The 17,953-nt window shown below is 50.4% G+C and overlaps 1 protein-coding gene across 10 annotated transcripts in view; it reads right to left on the bottom strand.

Moving 5' to 3' along the window:
* Positions 1–17,953, bottom strand: part of LOC134517374 (calcium-activated potassium channel subunit beta-2) — a 159,680-nt gene that overhangs the window by 41,418 nt on the left and 100,309 nt on the right. For 2 of the 10 annotated variants that reach the window (XM_063338794.1, XM_063338795.1), the window contains exon 1: positions 14,273–15,200. The exons of 6 other annotated variants lie outside the window; for them this stretch is intronic. In XM_063338794.1, the coding sequence (XP_063194864.1) occupies positions 14,273–14,346 (74 nt within the window). In that variant the 5' untranslated portion in view covers positions 14,347–15,200. Of the gene's footprint in view, positions 1–1,625; positions 1,698–11,878; positions 12,029–14,272; positions 15,201–17,953 lie in introns of those variants that run through there. 2 more of the 10 variants (XM_063338804.1, XM_063338800.1) reach the window with 2 other exon arrangements.

Here is a 17,953-nt window from a genome sequence, read left to right as displayed (position 1 = left end):
TCATCCGGAGATGCACTTTCAGCCTCAGCCTGGGCTCCTTACGGACACTTTTATCCCTGGGAGCCCAGCTGGGATCAGAGAGGGTGGGACCCGCTGTGGTCCCCCCTGCGCAGGAGCGAGACCCGGCCCCGCTCCATTGGGGACGGGGGAACCGGGGGCGGTGTGATGGGGACGTGTCCTTTGGATCTGCCTCTTCAAACGCCACCCCTCGCTATCAGAGCACAAGCAGATCGCTCTTCCTTTTTGTCAGAAGTCAGGAGTGTATTACACGGTTTCTCAGTTATGATTGCTGTGGACAGAGAGCACTATTTTGTGCAATATTCCCAATATTTTGTCAATTTGCTATTTCTATGTGCAGCGCATCACGGTATCAACATTCTCCAATATATTTTTATATATTGAATTATTTAAAACCAAAGGAAACCTAAATAATGGCATCTGATGCAATTTTTCCAAAAAGTTTATATTTCTACATCGGGTATACTTGAAGTTTAATGGAGGTAGGATACTGTTGCCGTAATGGACAACAGTGAGGGGGAACCGGAGCACGGTGCTCAGGAAGGGAACAGCGAACGCGACTAATATGTTTTTGAGGCGAGGAAGGCAGACCCACCATTACACGTTGACGGTTGAGAAGCAAAGCTGACAAGAGTTTTGAAGCCATAAGTTCCAGCTTGTTGCAGAATTTTATTGTGTTTCCACATGAGTGATATTTGGTTAGATACTGTAAGCACAGTACTGGAAAATTAGGATTAGCAAATGAGTAAATTAAACTGAAAATTGGGCAAAGCGATTTGAAAGCAGATTTAAGTGCTTCAGTCATTATGGGCTTTGCCCTCTGAGGAATTTTATTTTTTTTTTTTTAAATAGTCTGCAAATTCTTACTGGATTTGAAATTGTTTCCATTACAGACGTTAGAGATTTTGCAAGGAAATCTGACGGGTTTATAGAAGAACAGTAACAGAACAACAACAGAGGAAATGTAGGTTGAAAGGGGTGCCGTTTTGACTTAATGACCTCTCTTTTGTGAAATGCTCGTCAGAGATAACATTTCTGGGCTTTGTTCCTGGCCACAGCACGGTGACAAAGACACTTAACGCAAACCCCACTGCGCCGCTCCCGGTTCTTAAGAAAACGTCTGATGCGTGGCCAAAGCCCACATCTGCCTTTGCAGGGTTAATTATTTCTGTAACCCAAGCGGGACACAAAGATAGAGGCAGGACATAAATAACCCTGGCTACGAGCTGCCCGGCGGGGAGATAGAGCGATGGGTGCGCGGTGGAGCCGGGGTACCCAGCGTGGCCAAACCCGCCGAACCTGCTCCCCTACACCCACCTTCCCAACAACGGCACTTGGGTTAACACGGGAGTCGGGATGCTGTGCAAAACAGCCCCACGCTGACACCGAAATGAACCAGGCGGCTCAACTATGCAAAATGGGGGAAAAAAAAGAAAGGCAAGACGCATCAGTAAAAGAAAACAGCAGGTTGCGCGTAGCCCCAGTGGCTTTGTCAGTATATTGTCTTCCTCACGAAGATCTGACTTTTTTTTGTGATGCTTCTCAAGTAACTTTGCAAGAATATTAGAGAGAGGGGAACAGAGATGCGGAGCAGCCCGATAACTTACCATGGCACTCCCTTCCGAGTCAAAATTACGTCCAAGGCTTCCCTCTCCAACTTGTGAGGTTAGATCATGATGGTTTTATCAGCAAGGTCATTTTAGCACCCGTGCTTAATCCAAAATCTAGTCTGATGTTTGTTTAGGAGATTTGAGTAATCTCTTTAAGAGAATTAACAAGTGCTGGAGTCCTAAGGAACAATCTTTTCTCAGCCCTGTCTAGAGCAGAAGAATTTGAGGTCAAAGCTAGGGGAAGGGTTTTTTAAGGCAGTCTGGAAACAAAGGAAATTCCCTTTACAGCCAGTTGGGTTATGGAGAATGGAGGCATGAAGCCTGCGAATGATTTTAGGTAGTTTTTTGGGTTCAGTTGTCTGGGTATCCTAGAGGCAACCCATGAGGTACCGCATGACGCTACAGCATTGGTAACGCGATACGCGGAGGCGCTTGCTCCAACAGGTTTCCCCTCTGAGCCACGTACATCTGCTGTCGGTGGCCAAACAACAGGTCAATCTTCTGGTGCCATTTTCCAACGTCACCGTACGCTGCCTGTTGGCCCTTCACCGCACAGCGCTGGCACTGGAGCTGTGTGATGGGAGCTAACTTCCAGTTAAGGGAGAATTCAGTGGAACAGGGTCACCGATGCTCAAATGTCAAGCTGTTAAATCTTCAGTAAGTCTTAGTTCAGAAATCAGCTGTCTTTTTTTACAAATAATTATTTGTAAAAAAGAAAGATCATCAGTGGATGTAAAGTCATATGCTCGCTTCAGGCTCTTGGGTTAAATCTTGGGAAGGGCTTTGAGGAACTGGCTTTGAACTCTTGCATCCAAAGCTGCTCTGTGTGCTCTGGTTGTTGGACGGATCTAAAATAAACCATTTTTACATGTTCTCATCTGAGAATGTGTGTCTGACATCGCTTAAGATTAGCCCTTCTCTTGCTGATAGGTCCAAGTAAATAATGAAAATCCCACAAAAGCAGGGTTCCCACAAGACTCCTATCATGTCAGGCAGAACGGTCACCCAGCAGCTCGTGGCGTTGCTGTACTATTAACCCTTACACCCTTTTCCCTCCCAAAAGGCAGATGAATTTTTATCTAGATCCAGAAACAAAGAACAACATCCTGGCCCGCGGGGGTGGAAGCTGCGGATGCTCATCTCAGGCACCCCGCTGCTTCACAGCTGGCAGCAACAGACAAATTTATCAGTCGTCTGCGCCAAGGTTCACCAGATGGAATTGCATCCCACTTAGAGGCAACATTGGACTATTGCAGCCTCAAGAGTAGAGGGAGGTTTGGGTATTAACTCATGTCAGCTTCCAAGCCTTGGACTAAAAGAAAATTCGGAACGTTACTGGGAAACGTGAGGCCAAACCCCCCAAACTTAAGAGCTCATAACGCAGCAGCTGCAGCTGGAAGGGGTGCTACAAATCACCCAGCAAAGTTTTGCAGAGAAGTTTGACACCCAAGCCATAAGAAGGTTATTACCTTTACGTGGCTGATAAATTGCAACAATGATTTTGCTGTCAAAACAAGCAAACTTCCCATTAGACCAGTGAGAAGCAATATCAAATCTCATTCTTCTACATTTCATAGAACCACAGACTGTGTCGGGTTGGAAGGGACCTCTCAAGGCCATCTAGTCCCACCCCCCTGCAGCGAGCAGGGACATCTTCGACTAGATCAGGTTGCTCAGAGCCTCATCCAGCCTGGCCTTGAATGTCTCCAGGGATGGGGCCTCCACCCCCTCTCTGGGCAACCTGGGCCAGTGTCTCACTGTTTGAGAGACATTTGCATAGAAGTCTATTAATGTTTTGATATTTGGAGAAACGGCAGCTTACACGAGCAAATGGAAGCACCTAACATAGCATATGGGCGATCTCCTTGGCAAGGCCTATAAAATCAAAGGTGAAAGAGGTATGGTGGGCGTTGGCTAAAGTAACACAGTATTTGCACAAATGACAGTAGACATGGTAAATATTAATAAATATTAATTAATATTGCTGATAAATTCAACACATCCTTGGCAGACCCTCTGTAGGGCTGTGGAGGACCCTTGCCTTTAAGTCACCTGCTGCATTTGTTGAAACCAAATCCACGATTAAATCATATCCCAGTGTCCTCCCGGTCCAGTGGCTGCCACAGAGCAGGGAGGTGAGCAGGGGTGGGCAGAGGACACTGCGAGACTGCCCAGCCTTGGGGCTTGGAGGGTGCTAAAAAGCCCGACTCTAAGGCAGGTCCTGACACGTCTCCTTTAAGATGAAGGATGAGGACTTGCTGCAAGGCAGCCCGCCTGAAGGAAACAGTCAGACATAGATCATGAAGCCCCTGAGAGCGTGGTCCATAAAACTACCATTTAAAGTCACCCAAAGCTATGGTGAGCCACCAAGTTGGCCCATCGGGACGGGTGCTCTGGCGTCAGCCGCAGTCTGATGGGCCACCTGTGCTGAACGCAAGCCCTCAAGGGCTAAATAATCATCTTGGCACTTGCAAAAGAAAGCCTTAAGAGAAAGCAGCCATCTGCTTCAGGACAGGCATCATGCAGTAAGCAGCCTGCATTGTCCACCAAAGCAGCGAGACGGGGAATCCAACAAGACGGGACCAGGCAGCCTAAACCCCGGCTGCTTTCAAGCTCCACCGCAGGAGCTCAGCCCTCCCCATGCTTTCACAGTGATTTACAATTACAAAATGAAACCTGCCTGGCATCCATCCTCATGAGGGTCCTCCGAGCGCCCCAACAGGGGCTGGAGCACTGAAATCACGGCACGAAAAATGCCCGTCTGCCGACTCGCAGCTCCCTCCACTTGGACGAACACCGACGGTGCCCCCCATTTTTCTCGTTCTGACACTTAACAAAACTGTCTGACAGCGAAACCGAGAAATTAGGCAGCTCAGCTCCTCCTGCATGGGAAAACGAAACGAGCGCCCAGCGGGGGAACGGGGGAGGAAAGAGGCATGCGGCATTTCCAGCTTTCTCCATGCTGTGTGGCAGCAGCCATGAGAAATGACCCCCATTGCTTAAGCCCTTAACCCTTAGGTACTTTCTTTTATTAATGCCAGATGGAAAATCTTAAAGTCTGAAAGTGTAGTGAAAATACATTGCAGGAAGGCATGCAGAGTTAAACAAGTCGTTGAATGCTCATCTCTTCAGTTCGGTACCTCTTGATGTACCGTTCACGCAGCAGAGATGCTACCAGCTCCCTGGGATCCACTCCAGCTTTACTCCGGGGCAATGCTGAACAGGTATTGCCCGCAGTGAGGGACCCCTGAGGTTCCCAAAGAAAAACACTGGAGTAAGAAATACCGGCTGCCACTGCCCAGAGGAAAAATGAAATTCATTTGACCTGAATTTCAAGACGGAGCAGAGTTGGGCCCCATTCAGGCTCCTGGTGGCCATACCTTCCTGCAATCAATCAGAAGAACTCCAGGCCACGCTGGAGACCTATGAGGCTCGGCAAGCTCAGCTAAGCTTTTGGATGATTACCCAGATGGAGCCTTAAGTACAAATGTATAACGTCTGTCGGTGTTAATGAAAGCCTTGTAATGGGTCTCTCCGTAGTATTCACAATTTATGATAGCCCAAAACCACCTGGTCCTACATCAAACTCATCACTATTTGCAGAAACAAAATCAAAACACAAAAAACCTGAAAGAAACACAAAGAAATGAAACGAGAGCTACTTCTTTGGCAGCTTCTCAGAGACAAGGTGCACGAGGGGAAAGAGAGATCACATAACGTACAGGTGGAGAGTCTACGCAGCTATCATATGGGTATCGCATTTGTATACAAGCACCTTTCTGTACGTTGAAGGTTAATAACCATGCCTTTCATTTTCAAACACCACGTCTGCAAATTGATGCCTACTGTTGCCGCTAGTACAACGCACGACTCACTTAAACATCTGTTTCTGGTGATAAGTTCAGAAATGACAAGGTGGTTTAGTAACTCAGGCTTCGGTTGTATCATGTGAGCACTGATATTCAGAGTGTTGTGTCATCAAGACGTTTTTGGCATGACATATCCTCACGTTATCCCCCAACATTGCCAGAAGCTGTAACAGCGTGTGGGAAAAATAGTTTTTATTTTTCCTGTGCCTGTTTGCAGTGTTGGCTGCAATTGTTAATACACAGCATGCTACGACCAGCAGAAGTATTCATATAGGTCTACTACTGCTAGTGGGTTTTATTATTAACAGCTACTAATAACGTACGCTTTCACATGTGAGTGGAAGTATGTGATAAAGGCATTCCTTAGCAAGTCTGTGCCGTGAGTCACCCCTCTCTCTGGGAAGCAAAGCCCAAGTGACCCAGCTGTGGTGAGCACACGGAGGCAGTTTCCTTAGCAACACGAGTCACCCCAAAACATCCAAAACAACCTCTGCCTCCCGCCCACTCTTCCTTGAAGTCGTTGCTAAATAAGCGGATGCTAAACCTCATACCTGAATTTTGGAGGTACAATCAGCGTATCGCAAAGCACAACCTTTTGCTTGCAAGCAACTTAACTTTTGCTACTGCCCTGACCCCAGGCTTAATAAGAAAAAATACCATTATTATTATTATTTTTTTTCTACTGTGTTCTCTGCAAACACTGCCTGGGCTCATAAACAAATAAAGGAAGCAGCTCCCAGGTCCTCAGCTGATACCAGTTGTCATTAGGGATCCATTAAAGTTAAAGAAACTGTGGGGATTGAGAGCAATCAGGCCAGGGTGCGGGGTGTTTGCTGGTTCCAGGTGCCCACCATCAAGGCTGGATTAGGAGCAGATAAATAGCTCACCCAGCAGCAGTGGTGGCTGTTTTGTTGGGGGTAGTTCTGTGGAGTTTCTTGCTGGGATATCCTGAAGAAAGCTGCTTTTTGGGGGTGTTGGACTGAAGAATTGGGAGCTGTTTGGAAGGGGGAAAGACGTTTGCAAGCGAGGGGAAAAGCGCTATTCGTGCATCCAAGGTATTGTGTCCAGTGTCCTGAAGTATTTCCTTTTCATTTGTGCATTGTTTCTTAAAGTATCTTTATTCTTACATCGCAGCTTTCTAGGGTAAAGTATGTAGGTTGTGCTGCACCAAGATGCCGCTCTTTCTTGTGTTTAATCTAAACTAAAGTTCCGTAAGGCTGAATGCCTGGCTTCTCTCCTTGGGTAGGCGCGTGGTCATGGAAGAGCTGTGCAGAAATGAGTGTATTGATTTATGCCTGTCTCCGTTTGACAGAAGCAGATGGGGGTCTCAGAGTTTTAGTTTAGCTGATGGGCTGGACTAAACACAGCCTGGTTCTGCTGCTCTTCTGTGTGAATTATCTTTGATGCAGCCAAGTCACTCTTGAAGCGTTGTAGAAGGTGAAACAGAGCCAGCTTTAGAGAGTAATAATAACAGAATGATATTATTTAGGCTAGAATGAGTCAATATTTGGAAAATTCCACTCTTAGTAATAAGACCTTGCCTGGGGGAGGCTGATTGGTGCTGTCTGTAAGGAGAAGAGCCTGGACCAGATGAGAGAGTGAGCTCATAGCCTGAGACAGAGCCCGAGTGCTCTTGTGGCCACCAAGAGGCAATGCTGGGGGAGCAGCTCAGAGGGAACATAAGAGCACAGCCAGGAGAAGAGGAATGTGGGCACCAAGCCATGGGCAATTGGGAATATATAGTATGGGAAATAGAACTTTAGTTGCAATGTTGCATAGGGGAGGGGTGCTGGTGGTAACCGGCTTGGTGGCGGGAGGGGACGCAAGCCTGATGATGGAGGCACAGGGTGAGCACGGCATGGCCACAGGTGTCGGCTGAAGGTGGAGGAAGAAAAGGCAGGTTTTGAGGAAGTGTAAACTGGTAGAGCTTTGGGCTACTGGGTGCCCTTGATGGTGATCCTGTCCCCACCTGGAGCCCAGCAGAAGGCTGCCTGACCTGATTTCCAGGGCAGCTGGCTCCTGCGAGCATCAGAAGCACGAGCCCCTGGCTGTGGTACGCTGACGCTTGTCCTACAAAACTGACAGCAATAATGAGTGATAGTCCATATTTCTGTAATATCTTCTACACCTAACGACATGCCACTGACAACACTTTTGGGGGCTGGATTTCAGCCAGTTTCTTGGAGAAGCAACAGTTTGGCCATGGTCCTATGGCAGGGAGCCCCAGTCTTTAATGCTTGTGATCGGGGTGAGGGACTTGCTTTCCCTTCGCCCTGGGGGCTGCCTCCCTCTAATAAACAACCTGTCCTCACAGCATGAGCTGTACATCCAGGAGTGTCTGGAGGGCCTTTAAGGATGTTAACTGCTCAACCTGAGCACTCGGTTGGTCTCGGCTCGATGCTCAAACTCCTAAGCCACCTCTTCTAGATGAAGAAGCGCATGTGCTCTAACCAGCTTTATTGGATGGGAGCAGCTGTCTGTAGCACCAGACAGCAGATCTAATGATGTATCGCTGGAGGAGTTCTGGGCTAGACTACAGCAATAACTTATTAAATATAACTCTGAGGGAGCCAATTTTGCTAGTTTTGCAGAGATTACAAACAATTGAGAAATAAATGACACTTTTTTTTTGTCTCCTTGGTCCATTGGTCAGGAATTCTCTGGTTGTTTGTGGGCTGAATCTGTTACTGACTGTTGTATTCCTTGGCATCAACTGAAGTTTTGGCCTCCAGGTTCATGGCTGTTAACCATGGTGAAAATAAGTGCTGCGTTTGTCTTGCATGATGAGTTTGCCTGTGGAAACTGCAGGTGGCTTGATTGACTTATGGCTGTGGCTGGGTACTTGTGTCAGGTGCCTACAAAACTGGCCAGGCTGGGATGGCTGCTTGCTTGTGTGACATGATGGTCCCTCCTGCAGGTGATGGGCACTCGGCTAGGAGATGTGCTCCAAAACCGCCACGGCTTTCTGGTGCCCTGATGGAATTTGCCGCTTCTAGGTTCTGTTCTACGGGTTGAGAGTGTGATTGTAAGGATGACAAGGGGACAGATTAAACGTGCCTCATCCTTTATGGTGGATTCTGGTAGAGCTTGTCTACTCAACCTTTTTGCCTTGCTTTCTCTGACATTAGTCACGTGCTGGTCTCTGATTCGACAGCACGAAATGAAACGGTGGTGGTTTGTACTGATGTGTATGTGAAGGAGAGTGATGCACTTGAGGCAGCGACTACACTAAAGACTCCTTTAAATCCCGGAGTGTGGGCCGGAGAGGAGTTTGAACAAGCTGTGTGCTTGTACAATTAAGGCAAAGCTGTGCTGCTCCTTGAGCACTTACAGCACTTGACGGGGATGCAGAGAGGTCAGCTAGCTGCTGTGTGCTCATCTATTTAATTCCCAAATGGAGGGAGAGCGGCGCTTGGGCCGCACGGAGGAGGCAGTGGGTTTCTGCCTGGGCTGTAACTGCAGGGTGGGATCCTGAGCAGCGACTGCCATTTTAGCAGCACCCGTGCTCTTGTTTTGCTGGAGCTGTTGCTTATTTTCATGGATCGGGAGGTTGCAATCAATTCTAAAAATACCAAGAGTACAGTTTGAGCCCGCGAGATCGGGAGTGGATGTGTACTTTGAAGAAAGCACTGAAGAAAAAACATTTTTTTGAAAGAAGCATCAATTTTATAATCACTGTAAAGGACTGATGCAACAAGGGATTGTTTTTCTACTGAGTGGAAAAGAAAACAAGGAATCAAAACTTATAGATTCTGTTTTCGGCTTTCCAGCAAGTCATGTTTGGAGGCAAACAAGCACCTTCCTTCCCCTTTTTGGCTCCTGTAGACAAGGCAGAGCTGTAACTGGGAACTGAGGGGCCCTGTGGCTTTAAGGCTGTATAGTGACGGAAAGCTTTGGTGAATGCTCCCATGGAGATATAAAATGATTAATCTGCAGGCATCTGAGAACACTTATAACTTCACTTTTGGTCCTGTATCTGTTATTTCACTTATGGGGCTGTTAATATCTTGTAATGCACATCAGGCCATATCTTCATGATTAAAAAGGCCCTGTTTTATCTGTAACTAGTGAGAAATGCAATTATTTTAAGCAGCGTAACTTCTGTACCAGTGAGACAAATGGTATTAAATGGCTTTAATAACTTGGTTGGAGGCTTGTTTCGAGGTGGTGAAATCACACCATCCCTGGGATCGCGGCACTGCAGCTCCAGAGCATCCAGGGGGTACGCAGAGGGGCGGGAGCCCTGGAGACCGTGAGATGGAGGGCAGAGTGATGGGGGAAATGGGGGATAAAGGGGTTAGTGGTGTCAGATGTAGTGTCTTAGCCTGAGGACAGCTGGGGAGGAAGAATTGGATGGGACAGGGGAAATCTAATCAGGATGACAGAGCCAGGGGGGGACACTCCACACAGAGCGGGAGGGGAAAGGGCTGGAGACCGGGTTAGGGGGGAAGGAAAGGTCATTTCCTTCCATGCCAAGGCCTTGTGCTGACAGCAAATCCCACCCAGGAGCAACCTTTGCCTCCTAAGGCTGCCCTGCTAATGGTCGGGAGGCAGCCTGCAGCACGGAGAGCCGGCAGGTCTGCCGGCAGCAGCGGGATGCTCTCCATCACGCTCCCGCACCTCTCAAACTTCCAGCGCCTGTCAAAGCCACGCAGCTAATTAACTGTGTGTTAGCGGAGGCAGACTTCGGTTTCAAGCAGAATAAACCCAACCGTGAGCACGTGGGTAGGATATGGATGGGTTTAAGGTATTTCTAGGTTTTTGCTCATTGTTCCCTCTTTTGAGACGTTTTTGTCTCCCCACCAGCCTTTCACACACCAGCCGCAGAGTTAAGAGTTAGAAGCAGACTGAAAAATGCGCGGTTTTCCAAGCTTGCCACGTCTCCAGCGTGGAGGGCTACCGTTCAAATAAACCTGGTACAGAAGCTAATTGCTGAGACACAGTGGGATCTTTCAAAGCTCTAATTAAAGGCAATTTAAAATCTCCGCTGATTTTTAGCATGAGCATAAATCTGCTGCTGGACACCTACCAGTTAACAAGACCGGCTTACCAACAGAGGGGTGCAGCCGGCCTGTGTCGGCAATGGGCACGGCTCTGCTGAGCGAATTGGGAGTTAAACCGGCTGGGGGGCGGCGTGTAGGAACGTGGCCTGTTCTCCCTCCCGCGCACCCCTGGCAGCGCAGCTGGGAGATGACATTTCTGAGCACCCAGTGGCAGGTATGTGCCTGTGCCGGAGGGCGAGCGCGGTGCCAAGTGATGCCAACTTGATTTGGACCCAGCCCAGGGAAAGAATATCAAGGTGTGCTTGAAGCAGGAGGGTTACGAGCGTCTGCGGGGCTGCGTCGGGGGGGGCGGGTTTTCAGTTCTGTACTGAAGGAGAAGCTTTACTTAAATGACAACTCATTTTCTGCCTAAAGCCATACTTCGTCTTGCTTCATTCCTGGTGAAACACCTATTGAAATCGCACTGCCTGTTGTAAACGAGCGCGTATCCCACCCAGCAGCGTTTACCCGTACGCAGGCGCCTGCGAGGGAGTCCGCGGCCACGGGGGAGCCGGAGGGAGACCTGCCACCGAGTTCAGCTGGCACTAAAACCGCTCCTCTAAAAGCGCATTTCTACAGCTGCACTGCGCTACCCCTGCTGTAGACCTCTAGTTAAAGGCATGTTAAAGGCTCGGGTTGAGCCACCTGGCAGTAAATTAGTGCTCTGTAGTGTAGCTACTGCTGTGATGCCTCTTCTCCATTGAGAGAGGCAATGTTGCTCTAAGTGGCTTATATGCCCAGAATAACAGTGCTTGTGGCTGGCACCTGCGTAGGGGAGGATGCTGCTTGTGTTTAAACAAGATCCTATGAGTCAAAGGCATTGCTCAGCCCAAGAGCTGCTGCGGAGTCCCAGGGGGAGACTCTCGTGGGAGGGGGGACTTCTGGCGTGTCCCCCCAGCCGTCACTTCAGGGGGGTTCACACAGACCCCTTCGCTGGCTGGGTTTTGCTGCCTCTGGCTGCCCGTCACCCGGAGGGATACTCCAAGCATCAATATTTGTGTTTGTAGCCTCCGAAGCAGCATGCAAAATCCAGGAGACTCCTTTCCTACCGCAGCCCCTCTGCCGGCACGACAGGCATGGTTATCGGTACGCTTTTCTACCAAATGGCCCTTAAATATCGAGGGGAGAAATGCCGGGTTGTCCTGGACACATGCAATGCTCCAGGCTGCCAGGTTGCCTCTGGGCTTTCAAATAGTAGCCTGGAAGGCAAGGTTTGGCTCTTGGCATCGGCATCTCCCCAACACCCTGCCACTGGGCATGCAAAGTGGCACAGAGCACGAGTGACTTCTCCAGCTTCTTTAAAAGAAAAAGAGTAGAAAGGGAAATAAGAAAGATTTACCAGCTCTGAAGGTGGGAGGGGTGCTGGTACCTTCTGCTTTCCTTCCCCATTGCCGTGCTCCTTGTCTCTCTTGGGCCCCATGTTGTAAATCCTACGCTCCCATCGGAAGAGCGCCGGCTGCAGGCTCCCTCCGGAGCCCGTTGACGCAATATGGGTCGTTTGGAGAAGGTTGTCGGGAAGGATCCTGCTCCTCCCTGCTGTGCCACACTCAGCTTTGCCTTCCAGGGCGGGCGAGGGGCCGGGCTGGTCCCGGGTCCTGCTCCCAAACCCGGCTCGCTCGACCCACTGCAGCCTCAGGGCTCCTGGGGTGTCCCCTGGGGTGACCGGCCGAGGTAAGGCAATGCTGGGACAACACACCAGGGGCACAGGGCGGAAAAAATACCCCGTGGGATCCATCTAAGCACTTTTTTGGGTGGGGAGAAGTCAATGGCTGAAGCCGGCGCAGAGTATCCCCGCGAGGCAGAGCCCACCTGCCCTGCCAAGGGGCTGCCGGTGAATAAGGGGATTTCTAGCAAGGCAACAAAGCCCTCCTGGGGAAAGACGGGATTTCTTCAAGTGGGACTGAGTGGATTACAACCGAGAGCTAATCTGTATGGCTGCTTCATAAGTTTCCCCAGCGCCCGGACTCTGCGCTCAGCAACAGACGCTCTATGTGCCGGGAATCACTGATTTCTCCGAAACACCATGTAAGAATATAAACATGCGGCGGTCTGGAGCAAAATACGTCTGTTTCTTTGTATTTTAGCTTTATCTATAACAAAATCTCTCCCCACTCCAACACCAATTTACTATCGAGGGACCAGATATGCTGTCAAGCACCACGGCTTGGGGGAAGCCATCCTCTGCCTGACAGTTCATATTCCTCATGAATCCCCACCTCTTTCCTTGACCTTATTTATAGGTATTTACACAGAAAATGCTTGTGGCAACAAATCTAACTCCAAAGCCAGTGGTTTAGACCATTTTCAACCTCCTACTCACTTACTGCAGTCAAAATTCACAAGGAAAGGCAGAATGCAGGTACTCCTCCAGCCCAGGGACCGTGCCGTCCAGGGTGATGCTGCCGCTAGTCCCTGCGCTCAGACCAGCTTTGCTGCAGAGCCAAAGTCACCTGAGACGAATTTCCAAGGCTTTCCAGACTAATAGTTACTGCAAAGCAGTGGAAGTGAAGACTTAAGTTCCTACCTGGACACTCTTCCTGTTTGGCTGCAGGTTTTTATATCCAAATAACTGAAATATTTCCCAATATTTTATCCAAACATTGAACTGCCTCGGTTTCCCCATTTGTAAATCCCTAACCTGCCCCTTTGCTCCTCTTGGGCTCGGAGCGCTGTGGAAGATACGGGTCCCGTTCTAGCAGCTGCTTGTTGTGTGCACTTGGAAAAACGAACTCTGAATGCTGCTCTCTCTTTTTTTTTTTTTTTTTTTTTTGGTGGAATGTGGATATCCCAAATCAGCCCAGGGCTGGAATAAGGGCCCTGCTGTGGCGTAGCACGATGCCCGTGAGCTGGGGAGCGGGTGGAAGCCTGTTCTCTGCCTGTGGGAAGTTTGTGTGCAGTTACGGCTGCCTCAGCCCTTTTGAATGCAAACCTATAAATGACTTCGACTTCACCCTGGAGTGACTAAAGATCATAAATACGAAGTCAGACGAGACCCGGTAGCCCATTAAGCGCGTGAAAGCTGGCTGCCTGTTCTCATCTGCTGCTGCTGCACCTTTAATTTGCCCGGCAGAAGCGCAGCGAGCGAAGGCAGTGCGAGCCCCTGGGTGTGAAGTTGGAGGGGGGACGGACAGCGAGTCACCTATCGGCTCTCAGCCAGGGCTTGGAATTTCCTAACAAATCACTTGGTTTTTGCGGTGCCGAAAGCAGCTTGTCATCAGCAAGTGTTTCTTGTGCCCCTTCCCCACCCCCTGTGCTGCTTTCAGCCCCTGTCACAGCATTCTGGAGCCTGTCGCTTTCCAAGTGAAACTTATTTAAGTATTTAAGGGTATTTAAGTAAGTTGCCCCCCCCCCCATAATAACATTACAATATGCATCACTAAAATACTACGGAAAGCCTCAAGCTCCAGCCCACAAATGCTACTGACACCCAATTCATTCCTCAGATGTGTAATTTATATCGTAAAAACAGCACTTGAAACTGTTTGCCTATAAAACATCCTTCACTCGAACCCTCAGTTAAAGCCTGGCTTGTGCCAGCTCCTGGTCAAACGTAACTGCTCTACGAAACCCTTTTCCAGGGCGCACTTAGCAGGAAAGCCTGAATTTGCTCTAACACACGCTTTAATCTTCACTCCCCGATACTCCACAGCGGCTTGTCTATGCTCTTGGCACCGTCCCCATCCCAAATGCCTCGGCGCATCCCGCAGCATCCCCCGGTAAGGGTGAGGTTTACCTTAGCAGCAGTGGAGCAGCAGAGCCCAAAATGGAGATTTCAATGGGATCTGACAGGGAGATTTTCCCTCTCATCTACATACTTCTGTAGTTTCCACCTTTGGGAAAACAGCCTCTCTATGAGCAGGAGGCTTCCATATATCTTGTCTCTTGATGTCTCCAAATATTTCTCATTGCTCTCGCAGTTCCCAGGCAGTTTTAATTACTTTGTGTTTTTTAAATAGAGGCGAAGCACCAGTGTTCAGTAATTATTCAGAAACGAGCAGCCAGAAGGAAGCGGGTGTGAGGACCCTCTGAAGAAAGTCAGCCCGAGAAAGCTGAGCTTTCTCTCTCCAAACTTTATGCCACGAAGCTCCTTCTTATCCCCACCTTGATGAAAACCCCCCTTCCCATCCGCACTGCCTGGGCTCCTCCGGGGCATGGTGGCCATCCCCGCGAGGGCAGGATGCTTGGCGCAGGCTCGGTCCCTTCGCTGTCACTTGGCAAAATTCCTCCCTCTCACCTGCTCCTCGGAGGGAAAACTGCAGGAGTCGGGCAGGAAAGCGGGGCTGGGGCGATCCCGCTGTTGTGCTGAGCCCACGGACGGGCAGCCCCTCGCCTGCCTGGGCAACATTTACTTTCCGAAACGCTGGGGCTGCGCGGAAGCAGGCGTGTGGCTCTTTCTCCGGCTCGACCCTGCGGACCCTTCCCCACGCCGGTGTGAAATCAGGAGCTTCCCAGCCTTTCCCTCGGTCACCTCCATGGGACCACTTTGTCCTTGGGTGGTATTTGCTTTTTCCGAGTCAGGAGCGTGCTGGGGAGACGCTCCCGTTCATCTCGGGCTGCTGGCTGATTCCCTGCGCTCCACGCTCGCTATTTGCTCCTGTGGCAAAAATAAAAGCCGCTTTTGCTGGCGCGGTCCACAGTTGGTTGCGATCGGTTCTTTTTACTCCCCCTGTTTAAAATGTAAGGTCTCGCGAATTAAGAAGCTACAGCCTGTCTAGATTTTTTTTTATACCAGTCAGTCTCTGATTCATCAGAGAATCTCCTTGGTAACTAGCTGTTCCTCTCTGATGATTTGTTACAAAAAAGCTCTCCTAATTTAAAGATAAAATACAGCGAAAGCAGAGAGAGGAGCGACACCATATAGGTACCTTATACAGGAACATATGCCTTGCGTGCGTGCGGCTGTACCGGCTGTTTTCTGATGTGTGTGGGAAGCAGCGTCTCTGAGAAACAGTGTGGTAGCACCCCCGGGGTGGGAAACGTGCCCTGTCTCTGCTGGAAATCCTTTTTGTAACCCCCCTCTGCAAGGTAAATAATCCCGCAGGAGAAGATGGTGTTGGCGCCTAACGAGGGGGCTCAGCGGTTCATGCTTTAATAAGCCAAATTTCTGGCCTCGTGTGTGGCCAATGACCAGTTACAAAGATTTGGAGAGGGGGTGACCTCCTGCAGGACCGTGCCTGGTTTGATGCTGCCTCGTAGCACCCCCGTTCTGGTAACGAGCCCCCGCTACCTGACCCCCCCAGGCGTGTGCCCAGCCAAGCTCTGCGGCCACTCCAGGCGGAGGGAAGGTGCTCAATGAAGAGTTGGTTTGGTTTGTTTTGTTTTTTTTTCTTTTATCCCGGAACCAATGTTGCTGGGAAAGTTAAAGCTTCACTTCGTGTTTGAAACCGCTGGTAATTGTGTTCCGAAAACCAACGTAAGTGGAGAGTTTGCCCCGCGAATGCCCGAGCTCCGCGGTGAGGCTGCCTGGGGTCACGGGGCGGGGGGGACGAGGCAACGGTACGGGGCTGGAGATGAGCGTTCATCCTGCGTGTCCCGAGCACCCGCCGCCACAAAGCTCCCCCTCCCCGTGCGCCCCGCGGGACGGTGCTGCCGTGCGGGGGCTCTCCGTGATGCTGGGCCCACTGGGATAGCGAAGGGGACGGACAGACAGACAGACAACCCTAAACAACTACACCGGAGCTGCTTTTCGTTTTTGTTTTTTTTTTTTTCACCAGATAAATTAGGAATCAAAAATCATTCCTAGATTTCTCATGCAAAACCCTCCCAGCAGCCTCTGGACGGTGACAGAGGGAGGATGGAGAGTGGGGCAGGTCCACAGCCGAGAGCGGGCAAGTCGCCTTCCTCTCCGTGTGTCCTCCCATGGCACTAATTCCTCTGAATAAATACAACAAATGGCAACAACCTGCCAGATCCGTGAGGTGTCTTTTATCCCTGCCATAGGCTTTGGAGCTCACCGTTAAAGCTTTCCCACCCCCGGGGAAGCACCCGGCAGGCGGAGGAAGGCTCCGCGGGCAGCTCCGGCAGCAGGGCTATCGCACCCTGCAAGTGTCGGAGATGTGGGACGAAGTCTGCCTTCCCATAAGGTGTTGTGGCATCGCTAATATCTGGGCAGGAGAGGCCCAGGATCGTGTACTCTGCCTGGGGGGGCCTGATCCAGCCCCGCTCAGATCCAGACCAGTGGTTTCGGGGTGTTTAAATCTTAGTAGGCGAAAGCTGGGGAGTGAAGGTGCTGCCCCACCAGCAAAGCCTACACTGCCCAAACCTCCATTTAGCAAGTATTACAGGCGATGATGAACTGGTTCTGGTAAATGAGGGTTAAGAAAATGAAGCTCATTTTTTGCTGCAGTTGACCCATGCCAGGAACAGGAACTCATTCTGGATAAGGGATGGGTTTTTAGAAAAATCAAAGTTGTGATAAGTGAGGCCTTGACTCTCCCCCCCCCCCCCCCCAACTCCATCGGGGATAAAAGGGGAGGGAGATGGTGGTCCATCCTGCTCCTACTGTGGGTGCTGAGCTGTGGGAGGGTGGGCAAGTGCGTCCCGGCTGTGGCCACCGCTCGCTGGGTGCTACTGTGTCAGGCCCAAAGGGAAATACAAGGGGAAGCCTCTCCTCCGCCCCGTCCCTGCCTTTTAGTTTTATTTCTGAAGGTTGAAAGAAAGAGCAAAGCTTTCGCTGCTGTCAGATCTCTGTCTCTTTGTGGGAGGGAAGCGGGGAAGCAGACGGAGCCCCTGATGGGAGGGATGTCTGTGGGGCACGTCCCGGCTGGCTTCGTCTCCAGGATCCCTGGATGGAGGGAAGGATGGAGGGAGGTCAGGTCCAACGGCTCTGGTGCCTGCTGTTGGGGTCTTGAATAGCCGCTGCCGTTCTGCCACCATGGTGTGGCTGAAACCACCGGGCTGGGGAAAACAGGCTCATTTTTGTTGTGTCCAGGGGTAGCAGGAGCTGCATCTCCCCCAAATAGAGCGTCAGGGCAGAGCCTGGGTGCCGTGTCCCACCACACCACCCTCCCGGAGCAGGGGATGCTCCCTTGGAGCCCCTCCTGCCCCGTGGGGGCAGTGGGCAGACGTGAAGCCGGAGTGACTACCCTTGCCGAAGCTCTGGAGCAGCCAGTGGGGCAGATCTCAATTTTTACGTTTTACATTTTAATCGCACCGTTGTGACTCGGAGCTTGGCGCGGGGAGAAGTGGAAAAGCATCAAAAACCTGTGCGTTCCTCGCCCCGCAGCTGGTGCCCGCAGACAGCATCTCCTCGGCTGGATTATTGCCTGCCTCGCATGGTTTTGCTTACAAATTCATATTTTTATATACATAAAAAAAGAGCTTCCGTACAGTGTTTTGCTGTTCCTATCTCCTTTGCAATGTGTTTCTATTTCGGGAACGGGAGCAAAGGTGGCTGCAGATATTTATAGCCGGG

The sequence above is a fragment of the Chroicocephalus ridibundus genome, chromosome 6, assembly GCF_963924245.1.
Source record: "Chroicocephalus ridibundus chromosome 6, bChrRid1.1, whole genome shotgun sequence".
Taxonomy (NCBI): Eukaryota; Metazoa; Chordata; class Aves; order Charadriiformes; family Laridae; genus Chroicocephalus; species Chroicocephalus ridibundus.
Note: the sequence above shows the minus strand (reverse complement) of the source record. Positions and strands in the feature narration are given on the sequence as shown.